This window comes from Dysidea avara, chromosome 1 (assembly GCF_963678975.1).
Source record: "Dysidea avara chromosome 1, odDysAvar1.4, whole genome shotgun sequence".
In the NCBI taxonomy this organism is placed as follows: domain Eukaryota; kingdom Metazoa; phylum Porifera; class Demospongiae; order Dictyoceratida; family Dysideidae; genus Dysidea; species Dysidea avara.
Window position 1 is genome coordinate 46,365,948 of NC_089272.1, and position 13,944 is coordinate 46,379,891.

The 13,944-nt window shown below is 39.4% G+C and overlaps 1 protein-coding gene across 1 annotated transcript in view; it reads right to left on the minus strand.

Moving 5' to 3' along the window:
* Positions 1 to 13,784, minus strand: part of LOC136265851 (uncharacterized) — a 232,676-nt gene extending 218,892 nt beyond the window's left edge. The window contains exon 1 of the mRNA XM_066060787.1: positions 13,569 to 13,784. Coding sequence (XP_065916859.1) covers positions 13,569 to 13,727 — 159 coding nt within the window. The 5' untranslated portion in view covers positions 13,728 to 13,784. The remainder of the gene's footprint in view (positions 1 to 13,568) is intronic.
* Between the last annotated feature and the right edge of the window lie 160 nt (positions 13,785 to 13,944).

Consider the following 13,944-nt stretch of genomic DNA (forward strand, 5'->3'; position numbering starts at 1 on the left):
AGCAAATCAATTACAAAGACATCTTACATTCATCCTTTATCATATTAAAACAAACAAGACAAGGATATAATTTCTATGGTCACATTTTTTATCAAACTTTAGACATAACCCTTGTACATTTCAGTTTTTTATGCCCATGTAGTAGATGTTCCAACACACCCCACCCCCCTTTAATGTAACTATTTAAGTATAAGTAATGTAATTTTTATAAGTAATGTAATACGGTAAGTAAATTGTTGATTTTTAATGGCCAGTAGCCTTAAGCTAGCGCACCATCAGTACTGTACCCTAAAGATTTTATTAATTGTACATCTCTTGTTCTATATTTGTATGCAGTACTGTAAAGTAATAATCAATCAATCATTGACTCATACAGTCTTGCTGCATTCCTGATTAATTCCCTGTAACCCTAATAATATTATTGGTTAGTACTTTAGCCACCTTTTTTTCTCCTCTACAATGACTGTTGATAAAGGTAGCCAAATTACTAGCCAATTGGAGATTAGAGTTAAAGGGAAGTAATTATGAGCTCAGCAAGACTGCATAAGTCAATGATAAAGGACCGATGATAGATTTTTACAAATTATAGTTACTTGCTTGCATTAACATTCATTTCTTGGCCTCATCAGATATTAGCTCATTTAGTTTTAATTTCTTGGACACATCTTTTTGTATAGGTGTATTGTTGTACCATAAATCAGATATCACTCTGACTTTTCAAGGCATGTGGTACACAATTAAACTGTCTTATGGGGGGATACACTGTAAAACAATAAGAGCAACAAAGTACACCAACATTAAAGTAAAACAGTCTATATAAAGAGGTGACCACTAGCTAAGTGAAATTATTTAATTTTACTGTTTCATTCCACCATAACACTTGATGTCATAGTAATTACAGTACATAATCACCTCCATGGCAAGAAAATGTATGCATGCTATTGGAGCATGACTTTACTTGCCTCATGTTTGTTGAAACTGTCATTCTAAATGTGGCAATGTGATATCAGGAACACGTAAGAGAGTAGTATAAGATATCTAATCAAAAACAGCTAAGCTGTAAAAAAAAAGAGTGCGGCCCTTGAAAAGGCTATGGTGAAAAAAGATGTGAAATCCAAGGTGGCGGCCAAGAAATGGCTGTGATGGTAAGTTAGTGGTAAAAATTTTAATAACGACAATTCAGGTGAATTTTGTGCCGCTCGGTCAATTGGCACAAAATTCACCTGAATTGTCGTTATTAATATTTTTACCATTAACCTACCATCACAGCCATTTCTTGGCCGCCACCTTGGATTTCACATCTTTTTTCACCATAGCCTTTTCAAGGGCCGCACTCCTTTTTTTACAGCTTAGCTGTTTTTGATTAGATTTCACTTCTTTTTGTATTTGTATACTCCAAAGCCGACCTATGGCCAGCTTTGGGGCTTTTTAACCTATATATTTTTCTTTACCACAGGAAAAAGAAAAAGATGAAGCAGATTTTATAAATACTTTAACTCATTCTGATTTTATCAGTAAATGTACAAATTATATATAAAATGCATATATCAAGAGTTCATTATATTATGAACTCTTGCATATATTTATTACATATCAATTAATCCCCACAGGATAATTTGCAGCTGATCTCTCTACCGGGTGATCTGCTTGTACGTAGATGAACTCTTTACAGGATTCTCTCTACAGGGTGACTTGACTCTAGCTGAACTCTCTGCAGGGTTATCTGTTTGTAGTTGAATTCTCTACAGAGTGATTTGTTTGCAGCTGAACTCTCTACAAGGTAAATTCTTCTAGCTGACCTGTCTACTGAGTGACTTGTTTCTAGCTGGTCTCTTTACAGGGAGATTTGTTTGTAGCTGAATTATCTACAGGGTGATTTGTTTGCAGCTGAACTCTCTACATGGTGGTTGCTTTGTAGCTGAACTCTCTAAAAGGTGACGTCTTATAGCTGAACTCTCTACAGGGTGATCTTTTCATAGCTGAACTCTCTACAGAATGATTTGTTTGCAGCTGAACTCTCTACATGATGATTTCTTTGCAGCTGAACTCTCTACAGGGTGATTTGTTTGTAGCTGAAATCCCTACAGGTGATTTGTTTGTAGCTGAACTCTCTACAAGGTAACTTCTTCTAGCTGATCTCTCTACAGGATGAATTGTTTGTAGCTGAACTCTCTACAAGGTGATACTTCTAGGTGATCTCTCTACAGGATGACTTGTTTCTAACTGAACTCTCAACAGGGTGATCTGTTCATAGCTGAACTTTCTACTAGGTGATTTGTTTGCAGCTGAACTCTCTGCATGGTAGTTTCTTTGTAGCTGAACTCTCTACAATGTGACTTCTTCTAGCTGAACTCTCTACAGGGTGACTTGTTTCTAGCTGATCTCTCTACAGGATGACTTGTTTCTAGCTGAACTCTGTACAGGTGATTTGTTTGCAGCTGAACTCTCTACATGGTGGTTTCTTTGTAGCTGAACTCTCTACAAGGTAACTTCTTCTAGCTGATATTTTTACAGGGCATATTTGTTTGTAGCTGAGTTCTCTACAGGGTGATTTGTTTGCAGCTGAACTCTCTACATGGGAGTTTCATTGTAGCTGAACTCTCTACAATGTGACTTCTTCTAGCTGAACTCTCTACAGAGTAACTTGTTTCTAGCTGATCTCTCTACAGGGTGACTTGTTTCTAACTGAACTCTCTACAGGTGATTTGTTTGCAGCTGAACTCTCTACATGGTGGTTTCTTTGTAGCTGAACTCTCTACAAGGTAACTTCTTCTAGCTGATCTTTCTACAGGGTGTTTTGTTTGTAGCTGGATTCTCTACAGGGTGATTTATTTGCAGCTGAACTCTCTACAAGGTGACTTCTTCTAGCTGAACTCTCTACAGAGTGATTGATTTGTTTTGCAGCTGAACTCTCTACATGGTGGTTGCTTTGTAGCTGAACTCTCTAAAAGGTGACTTCTTCTAGCTGAACTCTCTACAGGGTGATGTTTTCATAGCTGAACTCTCTACAGGATGTTTTGTTTGCAGCTGAACTCTCTACATGATAATTTCTTTGTAGCTGAACTCTCTACAGAGTGATTTTTTTGTAGCTGAACTCTCTACAAGGTAACTTCTTCTAGCTAATCTTTCTACAGGCGATTTGTTTGTAGCTGAGTTCTCTACAGGGTGTTTATTGCAGCTGAACTCTCTACATGGTGGTTTCTTTGTAGCTGAACTCTCTACAAGGTAACTTCTTCTAGCTGATCTTTCTACAGGGTGATTTGTTTGTAGCTGAATTCTCTACAAGGTGATTTATTTGCAGCTCAACTCTCTATAAGGTGACTTCTCCTAGCCGAACTCTCTACAGAGTGATTGATTTTTTTGCAGCTGAACTCTCTACATGGTGGTTTCTTTGTAACTGAACTCTCTACAGGGTGATTTGTTTGTAGCTGAACTCTCTACAGGGTGATCTGTTCGTAGCTAAACTCCCTACAAGGTAACTTCTTCTAGCAGATCTTTCTACAGGACATATTTGTTTGTAGCTGACTTCTATACAGGTTGATTTGTTTGCAGCTGAACTCTCTACATGGTAGTTTCTTTGTAGCTTAACTCTCTACAATGTGACTTCTTCTAGCTGAACTCTCTACAAGGTGACTTGTTTCTAGTTTAACTCTCTACTGGTGATTTGTTTGCAGCTGAACTCTCTACATGGTGGTTTCTTTGTAACTGAACTCTCTACAGGGTGATTTGTTTGTAGCTGAACTCTCTACGGGGTGATCTGTTCGTAGCTGAACTCCCTACAAGGTAACTTCTTCTAGCTGATTTTTCTACAGGGCATATTTGTTTGTAGCTGAGTTCTCTACAGGGTGATTTGTTTACAGCTGAACTCTCTACATGGTAGTTTCTTTGTAGCTGAACTCTCTACAATGTGACTTCTAGCTGATCTCTCTACAAGATGACTTGTTTCTAACTGAACTCTCTACAGTGTGATCTGTTCATAGCGGAACTTTCTACTGGGTGATTTGTTTGCAGCTGAACTCTTTGCATGATTGTTTCTTTGTAACTGAACTCTCTACAAGGTAACTTCTTCTAGCTGATCTCTCTACAGGGCAATTTGTTTGAGCTGAACTCTCTACATGATGGTTTCTTTGTAGCTGAACTCTCTATTAGGTACCTTTTTCCGGCTGATCTGACTACAGGGTGACTTGTTTGTAGCTGAATTCCCTACAGAATAACTTGCAATGTAATATAATTGAGTAAATTATAAATGCAGCTGAATAGAGGATATGCGCTATTAATAATTTGAACGAAAAATGATCAATATAACAAGATTCGTGGCGTGCCCAAGAATTTTTGACGGTGAACGACTATCGTGAATCCCATACAAAAGTACAGGTAGCAAATGCGGCTCAGACTCTAACTTGCCACATAAACTACGGATGGGGCTTCTCCTACCAGTTACTCTGTTATCTAATCCAAAACAGCCAAGCTGTAAAAAAAGAGTGCGGCCCTGAGAAAGGCTATGGTGAAAAAAGATGTGAAATCCAAGGTGGCGGCCAAGAAATGGCTGTGATGGTAGGTTAATGGTAAAAATTTTAATAACGACAATTCAGGTGAATTTTGTGCCAAGACCAAGCGGCACCAAATTCACCTGAATTGTTGTTATTAAAATTTTTACCATTAACCTACCATCACAGCCATTTCTTGGCCGCCACCTTGGATTTCACATCTTTTTTCACCATAGCCTTTCTCAGGGCCGCACTCTTTTTTTACAGCTTGGCTGTTTTGGATTAGATTTCACTTCTTTTTGTATTTGTATACCCCAAAGCCGGCCTATGGCCGGCTTTAGGGCTTTTTAACCTGTCATTTTTTCTTTACTACAGGAAGAAGAAAAGATGAAGCAGGGTGATTTCTTTGTAGCTGACCTCTCTGCAAGGTGACCCTACTAGCTGATCTCTCTACCGGATGACTTGTTTGTAGCTGAACTCTCTACAGGGTGGTTTGTTTGTAGCTGAACTCTCTACAAGGTAACTTCTTCTAGCTGATCTTTCTACAGGGTGATTTGTTTGTAGCTGAATTCTCTACAGGGCGATTTGTTTGCAGCTAAACTGCTGAACTCTCTACAATGTAACTTCTTCTAGCTGAATTCTCTACGGGTGGCTTGTTTCTAGCTGATCTCTCTACAGGGTGACTTGTTTCTAGCTGAACTCTCTACAGGGTGATTTGTTTGTAGCTGAACTCTCTACAAGGTAACTTCTTCTAGCTGATCTTTCTACAGGGTGATTTGTTTGTAGCTGAATTCTCTACGAGGCAATTTGTTTGCAGCTGAACTCTCTACATGGTAGTTTCTTTGTAGCTGAACTCTCTACAATGTGACTTCTTCTAGCTGAACTCTCTACAGGGTGACTTGTTTCTAGCTGATCTCTCTACAGGATGACTTGTTTCTAGCTGAACTCTGTACAGGTGATTTGTTTGCAGCTGAACTCTCTACATGGTGGTTTCTTTGTAGCTGAACTCTCTACAAGGTAACTTCTTCTAGCTGATATTTTTACAGGGCATATTTGTTTGTAGCTGAGTTCTCTACAGGGTGATTTGTTTGCAGCTGAACTCTCTACATGGGAGTTTCATTGTAGCTGAACTCTCTACAATGTGACTTCTTCTAGCTGAACTCTCTACAGAGTAACTTGTTTCTAGCTGATCTCTCTACAGTGTAACTTGTTTCTAGCTGAACTCTCTACAGGGTGATTTGTTTGTAGCTGAATTCTCTACAAGGTAACTTCTTCTAGCTGATCTTTCTACAGGGTGATTTGTTTGTAGCTGAATTCTCTACAGGGCAATTTGTTTGCAGCTGAACTCTCTACATGGTAGTTTCTTTGTAGCTGAACTCTCTACAATGTAACTTCTTCTAGCTGAACTCTCTACAGGGTGACTTGTTTGTAGTTGAACCCTCTACAGGGTGATTTGTTTGTAGCTGAACTCTCTACAAGGTAACTTCTTCTAGCTGATCTTTCTACAGGATGATTTGTTTGTCTCTACAGGGCAATTTATTTGCAGCTGAACTCTGTACATGGTAGTTTCTTTGTAGCTGAACTCTCTACAACGTAATTTCTTCTAGCTGAACTCTCTACAGGGTAACTTGTTTCTAACTGAACTCTCTACAGGGTGATTTGTTTGTAGCTGAACTCTCTACAAGGTAACTTCTTCTAGCTGATCTTTCTACAGGATGATTTGTTTGTAGCTGAATTCTCTACAGGGCAATTTGTTTGCAGCTGAACTCTGTACATGGTAGTTTCTTTGTAGCTGAACTCTCTACAATGTAATTTCTTCTAGCTGAACTCTCTACAGGGTGACTTGTTTCTAACTGAACTCTCTACAGGGTGATTTGTTTGTAGCTAAACTCTCTACAAGGTAACTTCTTCTAGCTGATCTTTCTACAGGGTGATTTGTTTGTAGCTGAATTCTCTACAGGGCAATTTGTTTGCAGCTGAACTCTGTACATGGTAGTTTCTTTGTAGCTGAACTCTCTACAATGTAATTTCTTCTAGCTGAACTCTCTACAGGGTGACTTGTTTCTAACTGAACTCTCTACAGGGTGATTTGTTTGTAGCTAAACTCTCTACAAGGTAACTTCTTCTAGCTGATCTTTCTACAGGGTGATTTGTTTGTAGCTGAATTCTCTACAGGGCAATTTGTTTGCAGCTGAACTCTGTACATGGTAGTTTCTTTGTAGCTGAACTCTCTACAATGTAACTTCTTCTAGCTGAACTGTCTACAGGGTGACTTGTTTCTAGCTGATCTCTCTACAGGCCTAGGGTGACTTGTTTCTAGCTGAACTCTCTACAGGGTGATTTGTTTGTAGCTGAACTCTCTACAAGGTAACTTCTTCTAGCTGATCTTTCTACAAGGTGATTTGTCTGTAGCTGAATTCTCTACAGGGAAATTTGTTTGCTGCTGAACTCTCTACATGGTAGTTTCTTGTAGCTGAACTCTCTACAATGTAACTTCTTCTAGCTGAACTCTCTACAGGGTGACTTGTTTGTAGCTGAACCCTCTACAGGGTGATTTGTTTCTAGCTGAACTCTCTACAAGGTAACTTCTTCTAGCTGATCTTTCTACTGGGTGATTTGTTTGTAGCTGAATTCTCTACAGGGCGATTTGTTTGCTGCTGAACTCTCTACATGGTAGTTTCTTTGTAGCTGAACTCTCTACAATGTAACTTCTTCTAGCTGAACTCTCTACGGGTGACTTGTTTCTAGCTGATCTCTCTACAGGGTGACTTGTTTCTAGCTGAACTATCTACAGGGTGATTTGTTTGTAGCTGAACTCTCTACAAAGTGACTTCTTCTAGCTGATCTATCTACAGGATGACTTGTTTCTAACTGAACTCTCTACAGTGTGATCTGTTCATAGCGAAACTTTTTACTGGGTGATTTGTTTGCAGCTAAACTCTTTGCATGATTGTTTCTTTGTGACTGAACTCTCTACAAGGTAACTTCTTCTAGCTGATCTCTCTACAAGATGACTTGTTTCTAACTGAACTCTCTACAGTGTGATCTGTTCATAGCGGAACTTTTTACTGGGTGATTTGTTTGCAGCTAAACTCTTTGCATGATTGTTTCTTTGTAACTGAACTCTCTACAATGTGACTTCTTCTAGCTGATTTTTCTACAGGATGACTTGTTTCTAACTGAACTCTCTATAGTGTGATCTGTTCATAGCGGAACTTTCTGAGTACTGGGTGATTTGTTTGAATCTAAACTCTTTGCATGATTGTTTCTTTGTAACTGAACTGTCTACAAGGTAACTTCTTCTAGCTGATCTCTCTACAGGGCAATTTGATTGTAGCTGAATACTCTACAGGGTGATTTATTTCAGCTGAACTCTCTACATGATGGCTTCTTTGTAGCTGAACTCTCTATTAGGTACCTTCTTCTAGCTGATCTGACTACAGGGTGACTTGTTTGTAGCTGAATTCCCTACAGAATAACTTGCAATGTAATATAACTGAGTAAATTATACATGCAGCTGAATGCTTTATTAGGGTGACTGTTCTATTAGAGTATCTCGATCTCGCATTTGCTGCACGTAGTTGCCTTTCGAATCATAACTCAGTGATGTGTAATCCGATTCTTCTGTACTACTGCAAGAACTTTCCATGATGATTATTCCAGCTACATACTGATTTTCAGCTCGTTGCTCTAAGCGATTTTCCTGGTAGACACGAAAACTAATAGTTTTTTTATTCATAAAAATCGATCGCGTAATTTTGACACAGGTTGGGTTTTGTGTCATATCTCCATGGTCTTTATTCCGATTCCTTTCAAACCACAAAAAGGCACTCATACGATGGTTGCTCCATCTACATATCAATTTTCAACTGATTCCTCCAAGGGATTTACCCTGTAGGCGTGACAGACCTTCGACCTTATTTTACGCAAATAATCGGTCATAACTCCGTGAATGTTCATCGGATTCCTACCAAAGTTGGTACAGAGATCCGCCTTAATGAGCCCTTTAAGTGTGCCAAATTTCAGTCCGATCCGAGCACGCATTCGTGTTTTATGGCGGATTTTGCGAAGTGTGCGAAATGAAGAAGAAGTAGAAGAAGAAGAAAAAAACCAAGAAATTAAAACGAAATTTTGTTCGCTCGTATCTCGGAAATGGCTGGAGCGATTTTCTTCCAATTTGGTATGTAGACTCCCCTAACTGGGCGGCACGTCTCTAGCAAATTTGGTTCCAATCGGATAAGGGATCACAGAGCTACATAGGTGTGCAAATTGCGTTTTCTTTCTTCCTGTTAATATACTCACGGTGTGGCGCGCCGGCTTCTTGGGCCGCACGACACACTATCGTGTGTCTTGATACACATAAAGGAATCTATCGCTCTGGAGAAACTCGCGTAACTGGTCTAGTTTTGGTGATTCGCACTTTCTATGCATACCTACAATACATTCGTTTACCGTCGTGACGTAAGAAAACATCACGTTTTCATTAGAATGTTTTCGGTCATAAAGTTAGCGCATATCCTCTATACTTTATTAGGGTGACTGTTCTATTAGAGTATCTCGATCTCGCATTTTGTTACACGTAGTTGTCTTTCGAATCATAACTCAGTGGTTTGTAATCCGATTCTTCTGTACTACTGCAAGAACTTTCTATGATGATTATTCCAGCTACATACTGATTTTCAGCTTGTTGCTCTAAGCGGTTTGCCTGGTAGACACGAAAACTAATAGTTTTTTTATTCATAAAAATCGATCGCGTAATTTTGACACAGGCCAGGTTTTGTGTCATATCTCCATGGTCTTTATTCCGATTCCTTTCAAACCACAAAAAGGCACTCCTACGATGGTTGCTCCATCTACATGTCAATTTTCAACTGATTCCTCAAAGGAGTTTACCCTGTAGGCGTGACAGACCTCCGACCTTATTTTACGAAAATAATCGGTCATAACTCCGTGAATGTTCATCGGATTCCTACCAAAGTTGGTACAGAGATCCGCCTTAATGAGCCCTTTAAGTGTGCCAAATTTCAGCCGGATCCGAGCACGAATTCCTGTTTTATGGCGGATTTTGCGAAATGTGCGAAATGAAGAAGTAGTCTTAGAAGAAGAAAAAAAACGAAGAAATTAAAACGAAATTTTGTTCGCTCGTATCTCGGAAATGGCTGGAGCGATTTTCTTCCAATTTGGTGTGTAGACTCCCCTAGCTGGCCGGCACGTCTGTAGCAAATTTGGTTCCAATCGGATAAGGGATCACAGAGCTACATAGGTATGAAAATTGCGTTTTCTTTCTTCCTGTTAATATACTCACGGGTGGCACGCCGGATTCTTGGGCCGCACGACACACTACCGTGTGTCTTGATATTTAAGTAGCGCAGGTTAGCTGATCCATGTGACTGGGCGAGTTACAGCTAGCAAAAAATGCATGGGCACAAGTATTTTGACACTTTTAAAAGTAAAATAGAAGAGTCCCACAATGTTTATATCAACAAATTGATGTACAATAGTTCAATATTGTTCATTCTAGTGTTGTTTAGTGACAATCGTCTCTTGATTTGAGTCCAAAACAGCCATTCTATCCTTTTAACCTGGATAAAACCAACCTGATGTCCAAAATAACTTTTGTCATCATCTTTCCCAACTTCTGTTCTATGTCCTGTGTAAGTTTCATGCGGAATGAATTACCAGAAGCCAAGTTGTAGCCTCTTGAAGGAGCCAGAATTTGCTCCACTTCTTGCCCTGTAGAAGTTGCGGTTACACATTGTAACGTAATTTTTGTGATGTTATATAATTTTTGTATTCTTATTTTTACCTTGTTTCTTTTTTTCCCAATTTTGTGACATAAAAGTTATTTTCAGCAAGAAGCATAATGATTAAACAATTAGACTAAAACATGCTACGTGAAGTCAAGCTAAGCTTTTTATTAAAAATTAATATATATGTAGATTAATAAGTGCTGATATCATGACTTGCGTGGGTATCCATTTCCGTTGCAAACATATACTGTAAATTTGATAATATGACTTCTACAATCACTTAGTATGATGCTCATACTTCAGAAGTATGATCATCAATCACATTAAGTATGTAAGTTCAGACACTTAGTAGTGTATGACAGTCATAAGGGGTTGAATAAAAACCAGACTACTGGCGTTCAGCAATAACCAGCATGCATACACAGTCATCATTAATTACCTTTCTGTAAATGCAGTGTATAGTGCCTCGTCCTGCACACATAGTGGCACCTTATTATTTTTTAACTGACCCTAATGGCACTCCACGCAGATGTCTCTATGGAAAACCAGCTAGAAGAAAAACATAAAAAGGGAAAAAGCAAGAATTTACCTACAGAAAAGACACCTAAAAGAACCTACAGAAGCTCAGGGAATGTTAGTGAACTGGTAGATGCCCCTCTCTGATGGCAAGATCTATTGCTGGGGACACACCAAGGTGCTTAGAGCATGATCGAGAACCACAGATGCACATGATGGAGGAGTGAAGCAAGGAGAACCCTAAACTGCAGCCTATCACCACTGAATATTGAGAACTCCACTTCTCACTAAGTAATTGAGCCAAATGCTAAAATATAGGTGGTAATGGCTGCTTTCCCTATTTCACCGGAGGAAGAAAAAACTAATGGAGTAAAGCTGCCATGCTGTACTTCTCATATACGCTCCTCATAAGCATGACACTTCTCAGTTTCATGACTACGAAAAGTGGCAGCCAAGGTGGAGGACCAATTGGAAGCTACAAAAGGATTTAAAATGCGAACACCAAAATAGGTGCGATGGTATAAGCAGCTTTAAAAACCAGATGCTCTGATATCCACTCTGGCATTATCATCAAGCACAGCTGAACGGTGATGCAGAGCCTCACCAGACAGGGCATGTAAGTGAGGCTCCACATGGACATCATGGCACACTTCTGTCATCAAACTAGCAGTCAAATCTTGTACTTCACTATGCTGGATAATTGGAAAAGCACCATGTGGGCAGCTAAGGGCCTGAGACAAGATAAAATTCAGCCAGGAAGAGGCCCCCCTCTCTACATATGCAGCACTCAACAGTCCAGTACAAAATTGGAGGACAATTAGAGGTAGTTGATGCAGCTGAGAAGACAAAGACTGTTCTCTAAGGGAAGAAAGATGGCAAAAGAGGTAATTCTGATGATGGATCACTTCCAGACACAAGGCTGATTTTTGGGATAAGACTAAATCAATAAAGCCCTACAAAAGTGCCTTGAAAAAACCATACTGTTCTTCCAAAGTTGACATAGGATTACAGATCCCAAGACCACCAAAGCAGACAGGAAAGGAAAACAACTCATGTTTGATGTTGCTAACAGCATGGGGAACCAACTTTGGAAATAGATGATTATGCACAGCTGATTCCAGTGGAGAAAGCAAGGCTGAGATACCTGAATTGGTGCAAAAATAGTAGTTCCATTTAGGAACATATTCATGAGTGAATGCAGAATACGAGGCATGAGGCTGGGTGTTAGCAAATGACGACAAACATGATACTCCGGCAATCCATTCACTGACACATTGTTGAGTAAAGTCAACAGAGCAAGAATGGCTTTAGCTGTTAAGTGTCTAGAAGTCCCCCCAATACCACCCCTCGGTTTTTGTCAAGAGCAATCAGTCAACTATTCAAGAGAGGTTGAAGAGCAATGGGATTAACAAAAGAGGTGGAAATCAAAGCCAGAGAACAGCATAGGTCTGTAGATGCTGCTCGGAAAGAAGTACATAAACAGTCAAATCCAAAGCATCCACCCCAGATGGTCTAGCGGTACCACCCAGGTGAAGTGCGGTTCAGTGTATGACATGCTCATCAAGTTATTCAAAGATGACAGGATGACAACTACTGCAATTGATGGCAGCAGTGACTATCAAGCTTGCAGGTATGGCAGGTAATGGACAGGGGTGTTTCTTGCCAAAACGATAGAATATCCCCAACAGGTGCAGAAAAGATCCAAGAGACTGATCAGATACTGTAGAAAGCATTGGGGTGCCTTTACTTTTCCTTAAAACATGAGTCCGGTAAAAAACTGAACAGTATCCTCAGAACTGGATGAGTTACTCCCTTTGCGTGAAGGTAAATGTTGCTGTATGATGTTACCCTCCTCCAATAAAGTTAGTATACAGTAGTTATTACCATCATTCCACAAAGGCAGACAATGTTCCAAGCAAGCAAGATGGTCACATGACCTAGAATGACAATGAGTGCACTGGAGCAACAAGGCAGGCATCATCAAGGCAGCTTTCAGAGCAATGCACTCCAGAGCAGAAGCATTTCCATAGCAATTGAAGAGATTGGTCAACCCAGTTAAAAATTTAGTGCCCTCTCTACCAAATGGAACCATGAAAAGAGTATGTCGTCAGTGCACAATTGTATACAGTAGAAATTCGAACACAGAACTCAGCACCATCCAGACAGGAGTTCCACAAAAATTGGGAGGATGAGATGGTGAAAACTTTGGAAAAGCAGAGATCTGATATGATGGACAAATATAAAGTTGTAACTACAGAAGTTGTGGTTAATGTAATTTTGTGATGTATATATAGTTATACTTATGAAGTTAAGTTATACTTCCCTATATATATATTTTTATTCTTATTTATAGCTACCTTGTTTCTTTTTCAATTTGTGACATAAAAGTTATTTTCAGCAAGAAGCATTATGACTAAACGATTAGACTAAAACATTAAGGCTAAGCTTTTTATTGAAAATTAATAAATATGCAGATTAATTAGTGCTGACATCATGACTTGCGTGGGGTATCCATTTCCGTTGCAGACATATAATGTAAATTTGATAGTATGACTCCTACAGTCACTTACGTAATATGATGCCCATACTTCAGAAGTATGATCATCAATCATACTCCTACGTAAGTTCGGTCACCTCGGGTCACTTAGTAATCATATGGGGTCGAATAGAAACCATACTGTTATTGTTATTAGCGCTTTACTACTTGCCCGAGTCACGCTAAGGCGTTCAGCAATAACCGGCATGCATAACTACACAGTTACAAGCTTGCACAGTTATCATTAATTTAGCTTTCTGTAAATGCAGTGTATAGTACCTCATCGTGTACACATGGTGGCATCTTATTGGTTCGCCGCTCTTTATGCCCAACAGCTCCCACTAGTTCCTCTTGATTGCGATAGTGTTGACGATCCCCGCTCACCGGCTCACAGGTAAAAATCAGCGACATTAAGCAAAAGGAAAAAATACGCCACATATTTTAGCTAGCTTAAAATGAATCAAGCTAGTTGGCTTAGTAGTTTCATCTGCAATAAGTGAATTTCGCGAGCTAAATTTATACACGAGTATTGAGTAATATACGGAAGTATCCGTAATTCGTGAGATGTCAGATTTAGTCAAAAATTGACCGTGTAGATTAGATTTAGTTTTGAGAGAAAGAGTACTGGGTCAAGACCGATATGTATTTACCCTGG